Source organism: Macrosteles quadrilineatus, unplaced genomic scaffold, assembly GCF_028750875.1.
Source record: "Macrosteles quadrilineatus isolate MER2022 unplaced genomic scaffold, UCM_ALF_1.0 Scaffold_1__1_contigs__length_201487025, whole genome shotgun sequence".
NCBI lineage: Eukaryota > Metazoa > Arthropoda > Insecta > Hemiptera > Cicadellidae > Macrosteles > Macrosteles quadrilineatus.
The window spans coordinates 45781152-45797807 of record NW_026542594.1 but is presented as its reverse complement, the minus strand read 5'-3'; the positions used below and the strand labels follow the sequence as shown (position 1 = coordinate 45797807).

The window sequence follows — 16656 nt, the reverse complement described above, 5'->3', positions numbered from 1 at the left end:
CATAAAATAAGTGAACTGTTAAAAATGTAAGTTGTAAGGTCAAAGCATAATAACTTGAACATTCATCAAACAATTGCGAGACCTATATATAAAGAGTTTAAATATTTAATGCTAAAAATGTCCTGTTTCATGATTAAACCTATTTTATAATCAAACTGTGATTTGGTATAGCACCTAAGCTGTATTGTGAATAGAGGACTCTAGAAAACTTCATGTAAATGGAGAATGGGTGCTGAACCTCATTCAGTTGGATGACATGAGAAATGGAAAAAGAAAGCTAGCATACAAAATAGAAAAATTTATTTATAAAGTACTTACAATTTACGACGCCAGTGGAAAATTCAAAATGATGAGTTCGTACAAAAAATAACCTAAATCCTAAAATTAAGTTTTGAACAGTCCACTCCCGTCGAGGCGAAGGGCTTCATCAGCTGAGGTTACGTGATATGGCCACAAGTCAGAGACTTAACATAAACATTCATTCTGTTATCACGAGGAGCAACGAGATGAAAATATATCGAGCAATAAACCTTCTTCCCACCTTGTAGGCTTTATCTATTCATATTCTTTGGCTTGCATAAGATGTGGTTTTTACTTAGATAATAAAATGCTCATTTACAATATACCACATGTTATTTTTATCAATTTTATGTATTTGTTTATGTTTAAATCAGTTTATAAATGCAAGAGATTGATAATATTTCATTAAGTACAATCGTCACCGGGGCTTTTCCCACCATCGCAATATTTTTTGTACTGTACAGCCTAGCTAACTATTTGCTCAATTGCCTCTCTCCCCGGTGTCCAATGCTCGGCTGGCCTCAGTTTAGAAGTCCCTTGTGTTATCTTTGCAATAAGTTATCCGTGGAGATATGTGGTCAGTGCAGCGTGACGGGTGGTAAGTGGTCTCCACACCGAGGGAAGTTGGGAGGTATTGGCGGCAAATCTGCTTGAGTTCCTACGTGCAGCACGAGGTTCATACCAATCACAATGTGAAAGAGGAAATGACAGTGGAACAGCCAGTAACCTGCAGACAGAAACAAATTATAAATCAATTGTAATAATCGTGTTGGGGTACCAAGAAGTAAAAAATTGTGTTTATTGTTTATTTATTTTGGCATCGTTTATGAGCGTAGTCCAATAACCTTGTAGCTAATTTATTCAGGAACAATTTAATTAGATGTTGGAGAGAAAAAAAAACAAGTAAACACTGACACCATTTAGTCTTTTCTGAACTGTTTCAAGCTTTTTAAACTTGCTGTTTCTTAATACATTTTTTTAACAAAATATGAATAAAAGATTGTTGATAATCTTCGCTTCAAACCTTCAAAATGGTTTCCTTAAAATCAAATTAGAATTCTTCTGAATTTACAGAAATCCTCTTCACTTCATTGAATCAAAACTAGTTCTTTTCTGGAAAGTTTTTACAGCTTCTTAGTTATGGGGGTACTTTTTAAACATAAATAGCTTGGGTAAAATATACCGTTACTAAATACTTAGGCTAAAATAAATGTAAATACTTCATTACAGGTGTTCCTGAACGTAGTAACCCGAAAGATTTATTCAAATCAGTAGATGATTGAATTTCTCTCTATTGTTTAATCCAAAGCCAAGCCGTGCTTTGTCTTCCAATATGTGATTGATTATCTCATGTCTCTGAACATACCTGGGTTATCGGCTCTGAAGCGGAAGACGACATATCCATTGTTGGGCACAGCGATGGTGTCCTTTGCAGGAGGGAGGTTGTAGTGACGATCCAGCAGTCCTCTTCTATCAAGATCCAAAGCATGTTTCAAGTTGATCTTCTTGACGTTCTTATCCGGAGATCGACCCATACCAATAACGTTGAATGAGTATCCGTGCAAATGGAACGGATGACTCAGATTGGGCTGTTGTACTGTTGAAACAAAGTTTTTTTTTTTTATTGAATAGTAGTTAATACTGAAAAATAGTGATTAAATTTTTTTTAGCTGGGCTTAGTCACTACAAGAGTTTTAAGATACAAACATCTTTACAGCCACACCACTACATTCATCCATCAAGTCCATCATACAGTCAAGCAATCATCCATTGACAGGGACATGTTGTAAAAAATCAGCAAAAAACAAATAAAAACACAGAACTCTGATCCAACATTAAACCAAAAATGCAACTACTTTGCCCTCTCAATACATCACCACAGCTTCTACAACTACTTTGCCCTCTCAATACATCACCACAGCTTCTACAACAACAAACAATCTTAAAAAGGAACATCATTTTTCAATCATATTCCTGAAGGCTTCAAATAAGAACCAAATACCTTACACACCACACGTTAGATGTAAGACCAAAGTCCCTACTTAAAGATACCTTACTTAAGTTAGGTTACATGGAAAGAATAGGAGTTTTTAACAAATAAATCCATACATCATTGCTATACACTGCAAGCGTTATAACAAACACAGTTACTGACACATTCTTCTACTTAGATTGTTGTCTATTGTCTATTGTCGGCTCACCTTCATCGACCAGTACAACCTCGACCACGGCATTGAGAGGGATATCGACCTTGTGAGTGCACATGCAGTTACGACCACAGTTGGCTGGCTTGTTGTCTCCATTACAGAACATCTCTGGAGGAATATCATCAATCTGTGAGAGCGGAGGTGAAGGTGGACTGACGTAAGAGATCTCATCAACCAAACTGATGACGTGGTCACCAGCGCCAGGAGCAACTGCAACCAGTGATACAATCAGAATATAGCAGACACGAGGCTAGTATTAGCTGCTAATTGATTATTAGCCCCGAGTAAACGCATCATTAGGGAAAATAACAACTTACACGCTAGTATTTTACTCGCTGCTAGTCGCTTTTAACATGTTTGATAATACAAGCGCTAACAAGTGGGAAGGGTAGTCATGTGACCACTAGCGCTAGAAAATTAGCGCGCCACTAGCACTTTTAGGAGAGCGCTAGTGCTAATCGCCACTCACAAGGACAAAACAGCTGCTGCTTGTTTGTCAAGTAGAGTGGTTGTAAACTGTTCTTCCGCTACATGTTCTCTTAAAAGAGTATTCAAAGCACCAAGAAGTTCTCGCTTAATCAACTTATGAACCTACAAAGATCACTTTTTGTTGAGCAGAGCGAAGCGAAGCGAGCGAAGCTCTTATACTACACTCCTGCTTTTGTTTTACAAATACTCCTCCTGAATGGCTGAAGTGATCTGCATGAAATTTAGCACAGTCATAGTAACCAACCATGGGAAGGTATAAATCTGAAATGGTACAAATCGGACCACAGGGCTTTTCCCTATGTGAATTTAAACTTTTAGAAATTTAACATGGGCCTTATGGGCTAATTGGTTGCCATGAAAGTATTTGCAAGATAACAATAAAAAGGTAAACAAAAGCTGTAACATGTGTTTACCAATAAATCATCTAAACTAGCACATTGCGAAATAGAGAACAAAAGGGAAGAACAATCAGATTGATACCGTTGAGCATTATTTGCTACAAAATGTATAACCAATAAGGATTATGAACCATTGGCTTTTGATGTTACAAGTAGACATTTTTCATTTACGTGAACCAGACGTACAATTTACTTTGAATACTGCACATAGGGATTCCAAATTATGTGAACCAAATACATCATTAACTTTGGATACAGCAATTACACATTACATTAACGTGAACCAGATGCATTATTGACTTTAGATACTGGAAGTATAGATATCCCATTTACAAGAAACAGATACATCGACTTTGGATACTTCAAGTAGACATTTAATATATGTAAACTAGATGAACTGTTGACTTTGATACTGCAAGTAGACATCCGATTTACGTGAACCAAATGTATCATTAACTTTGGATAGGTACTGCAAGTATACATGTAATTTATGAGAACCAGATGAACCATTGACTTTAGATACTGCAAGTAGACATTTCATTTACGTGAACCAAATGTGCCATCGACATTAACTTCAAGTAGACATTTCATTTATGAGAACCGGATGAACCATTGACTTCGGATACTGTAAGAAGACTAGACATCCCGTTTACGTGATATAAATGCACCATTGACACTGGATACTGCAAAGAGACATCTCATTTACGTTAACCAAAAGGAGCATTGACTTTGGATACTGTAAGTATACTTCCCCTTTACGTATAACAAATGTAGCATTACCTTTGGGTTCTGCAAGTAGACATTCCATTATTTATGTAAACCAAACGTACCATTGAATAAGGATTCGACCAGGAGACGTCTCATTTACGTAAACTAGATTTAGCATTGACTTTGGATACAGTAAGTAGACATTCCATTTACAACAGACGTAGCATTTACTTAAAAAATGATTAATATACCTTTATACCATGCATCCATCGTTGACCAGTAGTGACTGGATAGATTTCAGTTTTAATACTAGATAGGCTATTTAAGCGGTTAACATGGCTGTAGTTACAAGGTCCATTCCATACTTGCTCCGCTCAATATTGCAAGCATACGACTGCATTGCACACCTAGTTAAGTTTCTTTTCACACAACTCCTTTACACCAATTCTTAAAATTTGTCTCAAAACATTGCGCTTTAAAAGAACAGATGACATTTATAAATACTGAAGTGACAACTGTGTCCACAGAACAGAGGGGCGACCATGGTCCCCCCGAGAGCAGGAGAAAATAAAAAAATAAGTATTTCATAACCATTTAATATTATTATAATTAGCTTTGTGTTGATACCTAAAGGAAAATCTCGGCATCGGCACCATCGGTTTTTAGGACAAGTATCTGAACTAACAATCAACGTTAAAATGTGAGTACGGTACCAGGATTTCTATACCAACAGGACAGGGGCCTATAAGTGCCAACGATTTGACGATGACGACAAACGATACACGCGGCGGCATCGGACGAATTGCGCGCGCAGCGGTTGTTACTTTCATTATTTTTATTTTTCTTAGTACATTAGGTATAAGTGATACTCGAAACCAACATTAGAAAAGAGGTCACAGGATTGAGGGAACATCCCGTGAGCAACTGTTGCGATCACGGCAACATAGTTTTGTATTTCCCGCTATTGCGATTTTATTCCTTTCGGTAATAAACATAGCGTATAAAATATTCATGTACTCTTGACACTTGACCATAGGATATTGGAGGTGATTCTTCCAAAATATAAAGTACATTTAAAAAATATATAGAGTTTTCTCGGTCCTAATCAAAATTTACGTAGTCCACTATGACTATTAACTAAGCTTTTGTTCGGTCTTCCAAATTCTACAACAATTCATAATGATTCCAGTATAGAGATCAGCTGACATTCTGGTCCCCTGTCCCCATAAGTTTATTTGATTTTGATTTACAATTAATTATTACAAATTACAATACTGTACTTGAAAACAATATCATTTGCTGTAAAAGTATTATTGTCAAACTGCTTTCACAGATCCACCGCACCCGTAACAAATTCATAAAAATAGACGAATCTTTGTATACAAGATAACATTGCAGTTCTTCATGTTTACAAGTATTTTTACCATTTTGATTGTCTCCTGCAATTGTAGCAACATCCGTTAACATATTCCGCGGTCTCGGCGCTTATATTTAATTTTTGTTTCAACAAAATCGGATAATTCATCTCAGATATATTTAGGCTCACACTCGAGTGCACATATTTATTTCCCGACAAAGGTAATACAAAAACTTTTCATCACTCTGTTTTCAATATAGTTCAAAAGACAAAAACAAATAGTGATCATCTCACCTTTCCTGACATAAACATTACTTTCAATACACAAACATAAGTTACAACTGAAGTTCCCGGTTAACACAGTTTGTTGATGTTCAATTAGCTGAATTTTACACTAAAATTTTTTGTACAACAATTAATGGATTAAGAAATATCAGATATTTTTTTTTTAAGTCTCATGAAGTAGTTTTTCCAGTGTGATAAATGTATAGTTTATTACTACATTTAAAAGTGACCTATTTGTGGCGAGATAAAGTTTAAAAGAGCATGGGAAACACATTGAGAAATACACTATAACTGTACTAAAAAATAAAAATTATATTCATTAAAAAAATATATAGGCCTATTCCACTTCAAGTTGAAAACGAGACCATCATACATTTTCTCCACTTACCTCGAAGCACTTGTGACAGATGCTTTAATTATTGTTGTTTTGGGTACAAACACAATAAACATTTTAATGCGTTTCCACCCTTTTCATTTTTTCAACTTGTTGAAATATGTCACTTAAGATTGGTCACTTGATATCACACTCGCCCACCATTATTATTAATGGACGCAAACAAATATTATTTATCTACTCCAACTTAATTCAAACTGTTCACCTTAATAACTTATGTATTTAAAATATTTAACTATCACTAAAATATATATAACGACAAGACACAACTAAGAAACTAACAAAAAATTAACACCTGTCACGGTCAGATAATGAACATCGACTGAAGTAAAGACAATGTTTTGACACTTGAGATTACATATCAATCGCCAAACAAACATTCCCCCTTCCCACCCTTCGGTGCTTGGGGTGATGTTATTGGCTGCCATTGGCTCGCCCCCCGGGTCCGCTGCATACCAAAGCAACTGGACTTTGACTTTCTCTTTCCCCACCCCCCTCGTTGTTTGTCACAAGGGCGCTGACCTCTCACGTACGCACGCAACACGCAACCCTCACTGAACACGTAAAATAAATAACCCGTACTGGAAATACTTTCGCCTGACCAGAAAAGCTAACGATTTAAAACTAGCGAATATATTATCTATTCGTTGTCTACTAAACTAACTGAGTAGAAGTTATTTCCAGCTCTTTTTAAAAACTAACTAATAAAATAGAAGTTAGCCAAAAAAACCAACGAATAAGCGCTATTCGTTAGAATTTCTATTTGTTATTCCCAAGTATGTTTAAAACATATTTTTACACTATTTTGTAACACAAAGAAAAGAACCAACCAAAACAAAATAGTATATTGTGCATCAAGGAGGGTAAGTGATAGTATTTATGCCAACATTAAAAATTAAAAATTAATAGGGGTCTGCGGTGCACCGAAAAAGTCGGTACGGTACAAGCTTAATTACCGTCATCGGTTCGGTACAGCATTTTACACGGTACAAATTCGGTTCGGTTCGGTACAGCTTATTATAATAATCAGGGGTGCCCATCCCCCCCTAGACTCATGACGCAACCCCCAAAATTGAGCAACAGCCCCCCCCCCCCCACCATAAATGAGGTACACAACAAATGAGAAACATTATTCCCCCGCCCAGCACTATTTGTAAAACTAAAAGAAGTTTTATACATTTGTTTAGATATTGAAAATTCAAACCCAGTTAATCTGTATAAATAAAGTTATGGTTTTGTCTGTACATTGCTCAGAATTATACATATTTTGGGTTATTTTTACGTTTTATACATTGAAGAAGTTGAAACATGTCTTATCTTAATTTATGTCCGTCTGTCACGGCCCAGAAGGCATTTTACGCAGCCTACTCTAAAGAAAACTAGAGTACCGATTATGATTCTAATGGTTTAATTGTATTCACAGGATTGGCGAGAGTGTCCTTAGCCATTAAAATATGGCCTCACTATTTTGGAAATAAAATAACGGACGATCAAAAACCCAATTTTTTGTGTTTTTTCTAGTTTTTTTCTCCATGTTTACTACATACGTCATTTTAGCGAATTTCCCATATAGGGAATAAGCTATTACCGTAGTACTCATGGTAAGACCTGGACGCGGGACCGATTTTTTTTTTCGTTTTGAGGTCCCTAGAGGCCAAAAACACCATCCGTTCAAATTCATATATATTATATATATATACTAGCTGACCCGGCGAACTTCGTATCGCCTAAGGTTATAGCTAGACTTCTCATCCCATTGTAAATTTTGAAGCACGTTTTTCGTGTCTAGTTCATGTACGTGACATATGGGCGCTAGTGTCGACGAAACTTTGTTTCTAATAATTTAGGGTTAATTTCTTGATTTGTGCTTTACTGTTTGGTTATATAACTAGGGGACAGGTTATTGTTTATGATTATATCGTATTATTTGTTTAAACGAGGTTTTAAATGGCTGTAATAACGGGAAACAAATTGTAAACAAAACACGACCTCTACATAAACCGTACAGAACTAACAATAAAATTGTCTTCAGTTGTTCCATAAGGATGAGAAATCTACTAAGGGAGTATGTTTTTATCTATGGTTATAGGTTTCCCCTAAGACAGACCGATGGAAAGAAAGTACCGTTACGTTTAATTTTCAAGATGATCTCGTTCGCATCGCTCAATCACGTCCTGGTTGAAGTTCGTTCGCTACGCTCGCTCACCTTTGGGTTGGAGCTCGTTCGCTACGCTCACTCACCTTTAGGTTGGAGCTCGTTCGCTGCGCTCACTTGCCTTCAGGTTAGCTCGTTCGCTACGCTAACTCGCCTCCAGGTTGAAGTTCGTTCGCTACGCTCACTCACCTTTTGGTTGCAAATTAGCTGTTGTCATAAATGTAAAAGAAATAATAGTGCTGCACCCTGTTGGTAATCCTTGTAACTTTAATGCTATTGAACATCATAGAACAGAACCAACTTGTTTAATTGAAACAGCTGTTAAGATTCATTAATTCCATTTCTCATAAGTTTAACATAAGAAACTCCAGAGCCACTGGGGCGGAGCCCTTTTAAGAATTTCGAAACGGGAAATAGTTTACGTCCGATTCGCATACCTACAGAATTTACACACCAAATTTCATAACGATCGGTGAAGTCGTTCCGGAGGAGTTTGCAGACAAACACTGTGACACGAGAATTTTATATATTAGATATTTATATATATATATGTGGTGTTAGCGCGATAACTTAAGTAAAAATGATCCGATTTTGATTAAATTTGGTACAAACGTGTAAACCTACGTTTATTCAAACGAGCTCGCAAACCAGCATAACCGGACCATGGGAACGGGGGTTTATGGGAGGTTTTATGGGGCAAAAAGTGATTTTTCCCATTTTTGACCCCAAAATTTCATAATTTCTCTCCAAACCAATTTGTAGAGCTTAAAAAATCAATAATTTTGTATATTGAAGCGTTTTTGTATGCCCAACGGTTACAGAGATAATTTAAAAAATTGTAAATTTAAAATTCCCATGTTATTCTTATGGAGAATAAATAAACTGTTGAAGTTTGCTAGTTTATGGATATATTTAAACCAAATTTTGAAATTTTGTTTATTTAATACTAAGCTATCGTTATTGCAATAAAAAAAACACATCTCTATATCTTCCCTGTAGCAGAAAACCTAGGTACTCACTAAAATTAATGTTAATTAAATAGGAAATAAATCTGACAATTTTTAGGGAATATTTTAGTAGGCCCTACTGTAGAAATGGAAATTCACTCAGTCTTCAGGTTTGCTGCGGGGAGGATATTTTCGTACTTTTGATTGACCTACCTAAAAATCTGTTGTACTGATGTGGTTGGAAAAGTTCTTCTGGTCTGTAGAACAAAAATCTGAAAGGCAAGAAGATTTTTACGTCAGGTCTCTCAGCAAGGATTCCCTCGTCCACAGGCTTGGCATTCTTTAGCTGGTTGATGCAGACAGCGTCAGTTCTGGGACGGTTGCAAATAGCATCCAGAGGGTTCAATACCTGCACAAATTTGTATTTGTAGAAATCACAATGAACAAGATGTTATCAATTATTATCAATTATCAATCATTAAGATGGGGACGCATGTTGCATGTTGCCTCCAAGAATAAGGATTACGGTATTATAGGTGTATGATAGGGATAGCACCAGTAATATTTTAAATTTTTACCATGCTTAGTAATGTCCTCTCCATTAGGAATATATCATGGACAGTACAGGACACTCACCATCACAATTCACAACACTAGAAATGGTGAGCTAGGTATCCTGCCATTACACCACCTAAAGCTGTTTCGCTGTTTGAAACCAAGCCATCCAAGATCGACAGAAAACTACACAATTCACTGCCTCAAGACATGCACACAACAAGAGAGGGAACTTACTGAGATCGGCACTGCAAGCATAGCTCCTGGACTAGCCGTTTTATTCATTCAACAAAATTTTCAATGAAAATCTAACTAATAAAAAATAACTGACTATAAATTGTAATACCACGCTATTGTTATTTTCACACCACTCCGGTCTGACACTATTTGTAATCTTAATGATTGTGGTTGTGACTCACCACTCCTTGGGGCAGGCCGACATCGTACGTTGGTGGTTGTGACGTCGGCTGGTAGGGTCCTCGGGCGTACCTCAGGATAGCTAGCTGTTGTACTCTCTTGTTTCCACACTCTCCTAGCCCTCGAGCCTGAATCCAGTAAGCTCCCACAGGCTGGTCGGCGTTGATTACAAAGTCGTATCGTTCTCCTACACATAACATAACATCAAGTTGTCAAGTGGTTTATTTTGGACTGAAAACCATTGTTGAACATTGAACTACCTATTCTAATGTGTGTGTGCTTTTTAAAGGAACCCACATCACTGCCACGGATTTGTAGTCTATTGCGCTCACACCCCTAAAACACAGGGTTCTCCCTATGTATTTGGAAAAATAGTTCTAATGTAGAGAAAACTACAAACAAATCTTTAGTCGTCGTAAAGTATCTTTAGCCATCTTACCTGAAAATGAAATGATGGTATTAACAACAACGGGATGGACTGGCTCTCCATCAGAAGCGATGAGTATGAGTGGGTGTCCCTGGATGGTGAGCTGCGCAGGACACACAGTAGCCAAGGAGTTGATCATGCGGAACCTGTATCTGCGACCTGGAGTTATGGTGAAGGTCTCTAGAGGAGTGTTGGTCTGGTAGCCTGTAGTTGGGTCCTGTCACAGGCTCAGAGTTACTTATGGTCATTGAGTGTCCATACAAAGTTTACCATTGACAAATAAAGAGCGTGCACTTAAAGGATGGGTTTTATTAAGGAAATGCTTTGGTTAACATGGGTAAGAGGTCTTAATCAAAATCCATAAATCTTATGGTTTGGATTCAACACGATTTACCTCAACTGTAGTATATTTGTTAATGAGTGTCATGACACAAGCTATAAAACAAAAATGATCTTTATGAAGTAGGATAATGCATTACAAAATAGACGTTAAAAGAGTGGGGTATTCCTGTTGATTTATTTCATAATTTGAATTGTCACACATTAAACAAACAGATTTATAAAGGTATAGAGTTTTATAATTCCTTTTCAAGACCTTATATATAATTCTGTAAGAGTAAACTTTTACCAAAACATTTTGGACGTCTGGTAAGTAGCATAAAAGTGGGAGGGGTCTTAAATTAAAGGTCTTGACCCCAGGGACTTGGGAAAAATCGCAGAATTCCCATAAAGTTACCAGAAAGAGACATAACGTAAAATGTTCTGCATAAGAATAGCATTAGAAGCCTTTTACTGCTGATTTTTGTTTACTTCAATATAGCTGACCGTGATTTATCATCAAGCGCTATGTTAACATTTACATTACTTATTTGCCAGACAATTCTGCAATGTACTTTATAAAACCAGGGATAAAGTTACCTATAATAGTTAAGATTTTTTAGATGCGTTATAGAATGTGGAAATAAATTATTTTACTGAAAAGCTTTTTTCAAATTTGTGTATTTTTAACGTTTTACATGATAACCCCATTGACTAAATAATTAACGATTCAAGATTAAATGGAAAACTTCTTCTTTGTTTTTATTTCAAAACATATGTTCTACACTTTCTTTATTTTTAAATTTGAGATTTATTGTAGCGTTTAATCAATATTTTGTATGAAGTGGAATCCTCAACGACTACTCTTAGAAAATAACCTGGGAATAAAGATGGAATAGTTTCGTACAGAAAATATATATTTGCTAATTTACAGGAAATATATATTTGTTAATTAACAGGAAATATATATTTGTTAATTAACAGGAAATATATATATTTTTTATTAAGTAAGTACTGTGACATGTTCCAATGGGAGGAAAAACAATATCGTATGGAGATTTTAAACAGGTACTGTCTGTTGCTGCAAAAGAGTTAAGAATCAGCTATGATTAGGCTAATTTGATAGAATATGTAACTCAGTCGCACCTTTAAGAGGAATACCACCACATAAACTTATACTACTAATTGTAGTTTTTTTATGTTGATCAGAAAAGTAATCTAGGGTTAAGTTTGGTCAATGGGATGCCTTTATACACTAATGTTGTTAAAACTTTTACAAAAGGAGTATAAGCTTAGCAATATTAACTGGGTAGGGATGCTAATTTAGCGAGTTTGGTCAAGAACTAAGCTTACCTCAACACACCTTTATTTGCCTTTTCAAATTTGAAGAAGACAATTTCCAAAATTTCAATCAGAGAAGTCTTTTTTTATCACCATTAACCACAAGACCAAAGCTACTTTAATAAACCAGTATTTATTCACAAACAATTATATGTTTGCTGCCTTTAGCAGAGCTAAACCTATGTTGTGATTCGAATGATTTATTAAAAATAACATGGGCAAACAAAGACAAACAACAAATTGTTTTTTAGCCAAATGATATGGCGTACAGGGATACATATTCTGACACAGATAATATATTTCTTAGTTTGTTTAAATATTAGAATAATTTGTTTTATATTATTGAGCTTTTTAGGGACATATGTCCCTACACGCAACTAGTCTAAATATTAATTACGTAAGCCAATTCTTTGCGTCAAAATTGTGGGTGACTGGGAAGTCGTAGAATCGGGAGGGGGCTCAAATTAAAGGTCTCGATCCCGTGATGGCGGGAAAAATAGTGAAATTCCCAAAAGTTTAACAAAACATTTGATACAACGTAAAATGTTCTCCATAAGAATAGCATTAGAAGCCATTTACTGCTGATTTTTGTTTACTTCAATACAGCTGATCGTGATTTATCAATATTATTAAGCAAGTAAGCAATATTACATTTGGATTATTCATTTGCCAGTCAATTCTGCAATTTTGGGGTTGTCATATAGGTATAAAATGCTTATTGCAGTTATGGGAGAGGAGGACACGGTTTAAGAAAATTTGGTTCTTTTAATCTTTTAATGTATAAAGTTCTTATTGTGTAAAAAATTAGTTGATGTCATAAATACCAACAAATAATAGTTCTGCACCCTGTTGGTAAACCTTATAACTTTTTAATGCTATTTAATATCATAGAACCAACTTGTGCAGTTGAAACAGCTGACAAAATTCTTTAATTCCTTTCAAATATGAATACTCATAAGGTTAAAATTGGAAACTCCAGGGCCACTGGGGCAGAGCCCGAAAGGATTTTTGAGATAAGAATATGTCTATATTTTAATCGGTAATGTAAGCTATCACCATGCCAAATTTCAGCCCAATCCGACCAGTAGTTAATGCGTGATTGAACTTCAAACAAACACACAAACTTCCACATTTATAATATTAGTAAGATAGATATAGATAAGTGAACTGTTTAACAATTAAGGGAGCAAAGTAACCATATAATATCAGCTGATGTCTTGTACAGGTAGTAACTATTTTTATAATGCCTAGGAAGGAAGCTACATTCAATTTAAAATCTAAATAGCTATAAAGCCTACGATTGTATATGGTTCTAAATAAAGTCCATGACTTATGATAGCCTAACCATGTTTATACCTGGAACTGTCCCTTTCCATTGATGAGCAGTGTCTCCGGATCCTGACCCGTGTTGGCTGCCAGACGCCCAGGGAACCTCTCCATGGCATCCTCGTGCATCCAATCACTCAGCAGCATCACGTGGGTCGTCAGGTCGTAGTCATACAAGTGACTGTTGGGGTCTTGAGACGGCGCCTCTCTCACGATGATGCTGCCGTAGATACCGTCTAGTTTCTGAGTTCCTACACCAACAAACATGTATCAATGAACAACTTCTAAAATGGTAGGACGATTCAAATAAAAAGAATGAGTTGTAGCTTTGTTGTAGGTATTTAGAACCACAGTTAGTGTCATCTCATTAACAAGCATAATACGGCCATAATTAAGTGTTAAATAAAATTATCTGTCAAACTACATGATAATGTCGATTGAAAGATGCATATTTGAGGTTCCTAACTCAAACAGTAAGATAATAAAAGATAAATAAAGATTTAAAAAGATAATGGTAGTTTTTATTAATAAGAATAATACATAAACATTGGGGTGTTGAACTGTTGAATGAGATTCTACTTATAAGTTTCGTGGTAAAAGTTAAAATTTGTAGGTAACGAAGACAAAAACTTAATAAATATTAAAATCCTTATTTCTAGGTTGCAGAGTAGGTTGCTGAAGGTGAAGGTATCGAGTATTAACAAAAACTTCCTCATCAAAAAAGCTTTAAAATGATGTAGGCCTACTTATAATAAACTGAAATCATATTGATTGCATAGTGAGATTCATGCACCATTTTGAAAAAAAAACATGCTAAAAATGGGTAATTTAAAGAATAATGCTTTTTTTTACTTTACTTTTCAATGAAATGGCGACCATACAAACAAAGTAGGTATTTTAAGCCGTATGAATGGAGATGAGTGTAGGATGAGTGGCGCGATCTTGTAGTCTTGTTAGTGACTAAGGCCGACATAGTCCTTAGACACAGCTGTTAATTAATAACCCATACAGCTGGACCTACAGTTTATAGTGGAATCCGAACCACATTTTTGCCTTTGGTATATACGAATTATTGGTCTAATTATCTGGATAGTACTGCGGTTTGTCGGATGGTTTACCATACTATATTATAAGTGCAAACGACTGATGTTTATGGTTTTTCTGATTTTTGGAACTCCTGAAATAATGTTTTAATTTAATACACGTATTTTTTTAATTCAGGTACCGGTATTACAATAATAATCACAATTTAGGCCTAGCTAATGTGATAAGATAACACAGCCGAGTCCTGAAAATAAAAAAATATTCAGTCAGTCACAAATATACAGTCAACCTTGTCTCATGTTATTTGGGATTACTTAGAAATGCATTTTATTTATGATTTGGGCAAATGGAATGTGAGAGCGGCCATGAGGAGTCCTGATCACAACATCCCCAATTCTCAGGTTCAGTCCAATAAAGTTGTCTAGAAACCAAACCAGTTGAGAAGAATAAGAAAGCAGTATGTCCAACGCATGGTGTTGCGGCCAAAGAACGCGTCAATGAGTGAATGGGTAATAATGCAGCTATGATGATATGAAAATGGTATGTCCCGGCCGGGGGATACACAACAATCCCTTCTATCCATATCGCTAATAAAAGGTCTGAGGATTGGGGCCCCATGAATACAAAACCATGAGGGCCGAGCTTTACTCTTGGCTTTTTAATGGGTTTACAAATTACTAGGCATGCGGCCTCAGGTCCGCCAATTGAGCGGAGTAAGCAAGCATCGATATAAACAAATAACCTTCTTTAAAAATACAATTTGTCGTTTCCAAATATACTATGGATTACAACATAAAAACAAACAAAATTGAATTTTATTGATCAATACAAACCTCATTATTCAAGCCTACAGTTATAAGCAATTGTCTTGAGTCTTTCAATCTCTTTTTCTTTGCTTGCCATTTGCTGCTCTTATTTATTTGCTTTCGATATAGAAAATGGATCGATCAAGTGATCATATGATTATAACCTCGATGGTTATAACTCCTAATGCTACATAAGTCAAGTCGAGAGAAAATTCTGACTTTCCTAGGTCCACCACAGCCTGATATACAGTACCAGCATGCAGCTTGGCTGCGATGTACCGAAATCGCACAGGCAAGATTTAGTGGAAATTGCCTTCGAGAACATTTGACACCATTCAGTTTAAAGGAAGCAGTTGAGTTGTTGTATTAATGTAAAACCTGTAGGATTGTAGTAAATATCCAACCTGACATCAAAATACCAACATGCTAGTTCTGTTGGCTGCAATAATTAATCTTATTATGGGAAAAAGGAGGAATATCGATTATCATATGACGCTTGGTTATAACTGTACTCCCGTACAGGCCAAGCTGTCTAGGCTAATTAATTATTGGCCTACTTTTCTAATCCTAACTGTATTTCTTTACCGACGACTATTTATTAATTTAAGCTAAAAATATAATTCAATACAAGCTTAGTTAAATATTTACCTACTTAAATAGTTTTAACTACTGAACCTCTGTACAGGCCTAGCAGTCACCGCAGTCGGTTATGTCCTATTCCGCCCGAGTTTTATTTCGCCCGTAATCTAATTAGTCCTAGTTCGCCCACGGTCCCAGATTAACCCTTATAATCATCAGTTCTACCTGCGTCAGGAGTCCTATTCCATCCACGGAGGACCCCCCCCCCCAACTATGTAAAAGCCCTCCCCTACCCATCACCAGGTTATCCACCTTCGACTACACGGTTATTTAAGCTTAAAATATTTGTTTGACAAAGCAAGCGAATTTCCTTTATAGTATTAATGTAAAGTTTAAACACAAAGATATCTGTAAAATATTTATACAATTTACTGTCCATGTACTGTTAGTTGCTGTATGTTTGTATCCCTATCCAAAATGTGCAAATAAGCAATTTAATTGTTTAAAATATTGCGCTTAACGTCAAACAGAAACATATGATAACACTGTAATCCAAGACATGGCCAAACAAAGGCCACTAGATAGCTGCTTCTAGTGTTAAAT

General features: G+C 35.9%; 1 protein-coding gene across 1 annotated transcript in view; it reads right to left on the bottom strand.

Moving 5' to 3' along the window:
• Nucleotides 1-283: 283 nt before the first annotated feature.
• Nucleotides 284-16656, bottom strand: part of LOC128982897 (uncharacterized) — a 110503-nt gene continuing 94130 nt past the window's right edge. The window contains exons 5-11 of the mRNA XM_054401953.1: nucleotides 13655-13875; nucleotides 10652-10856; nucleotides 10215-10399; nucleotides 9454-9649; nucleotides 2502-2717; nucleotides 1667-1897; nucleotides 284-1027 (exon numbers count right to left, since the gene is read on the bottom strand). Of these exons, the coding sequence (XP_054257928.1) occupies nucleotides 879-1027; nucleotides 1667-1897; nucleotides 2502-2717; nucleotides 9454-9649; nucleotides 10215-10399; nucleotides 10652-10856; nucleotides 13655-13875 (1403 nt within the window). The 3' untranslated portion in view covers nucleotides 284-878. The remainder of the gene's footprint in view (nucleotides 1028-1666; nucleotides 1898-2501; nucleotides 2718-9453; nucleotides 9650-10214; nucleotides 10400-10651; nucleotides 10857-13654; nucleotides 13876-16656) is intronic.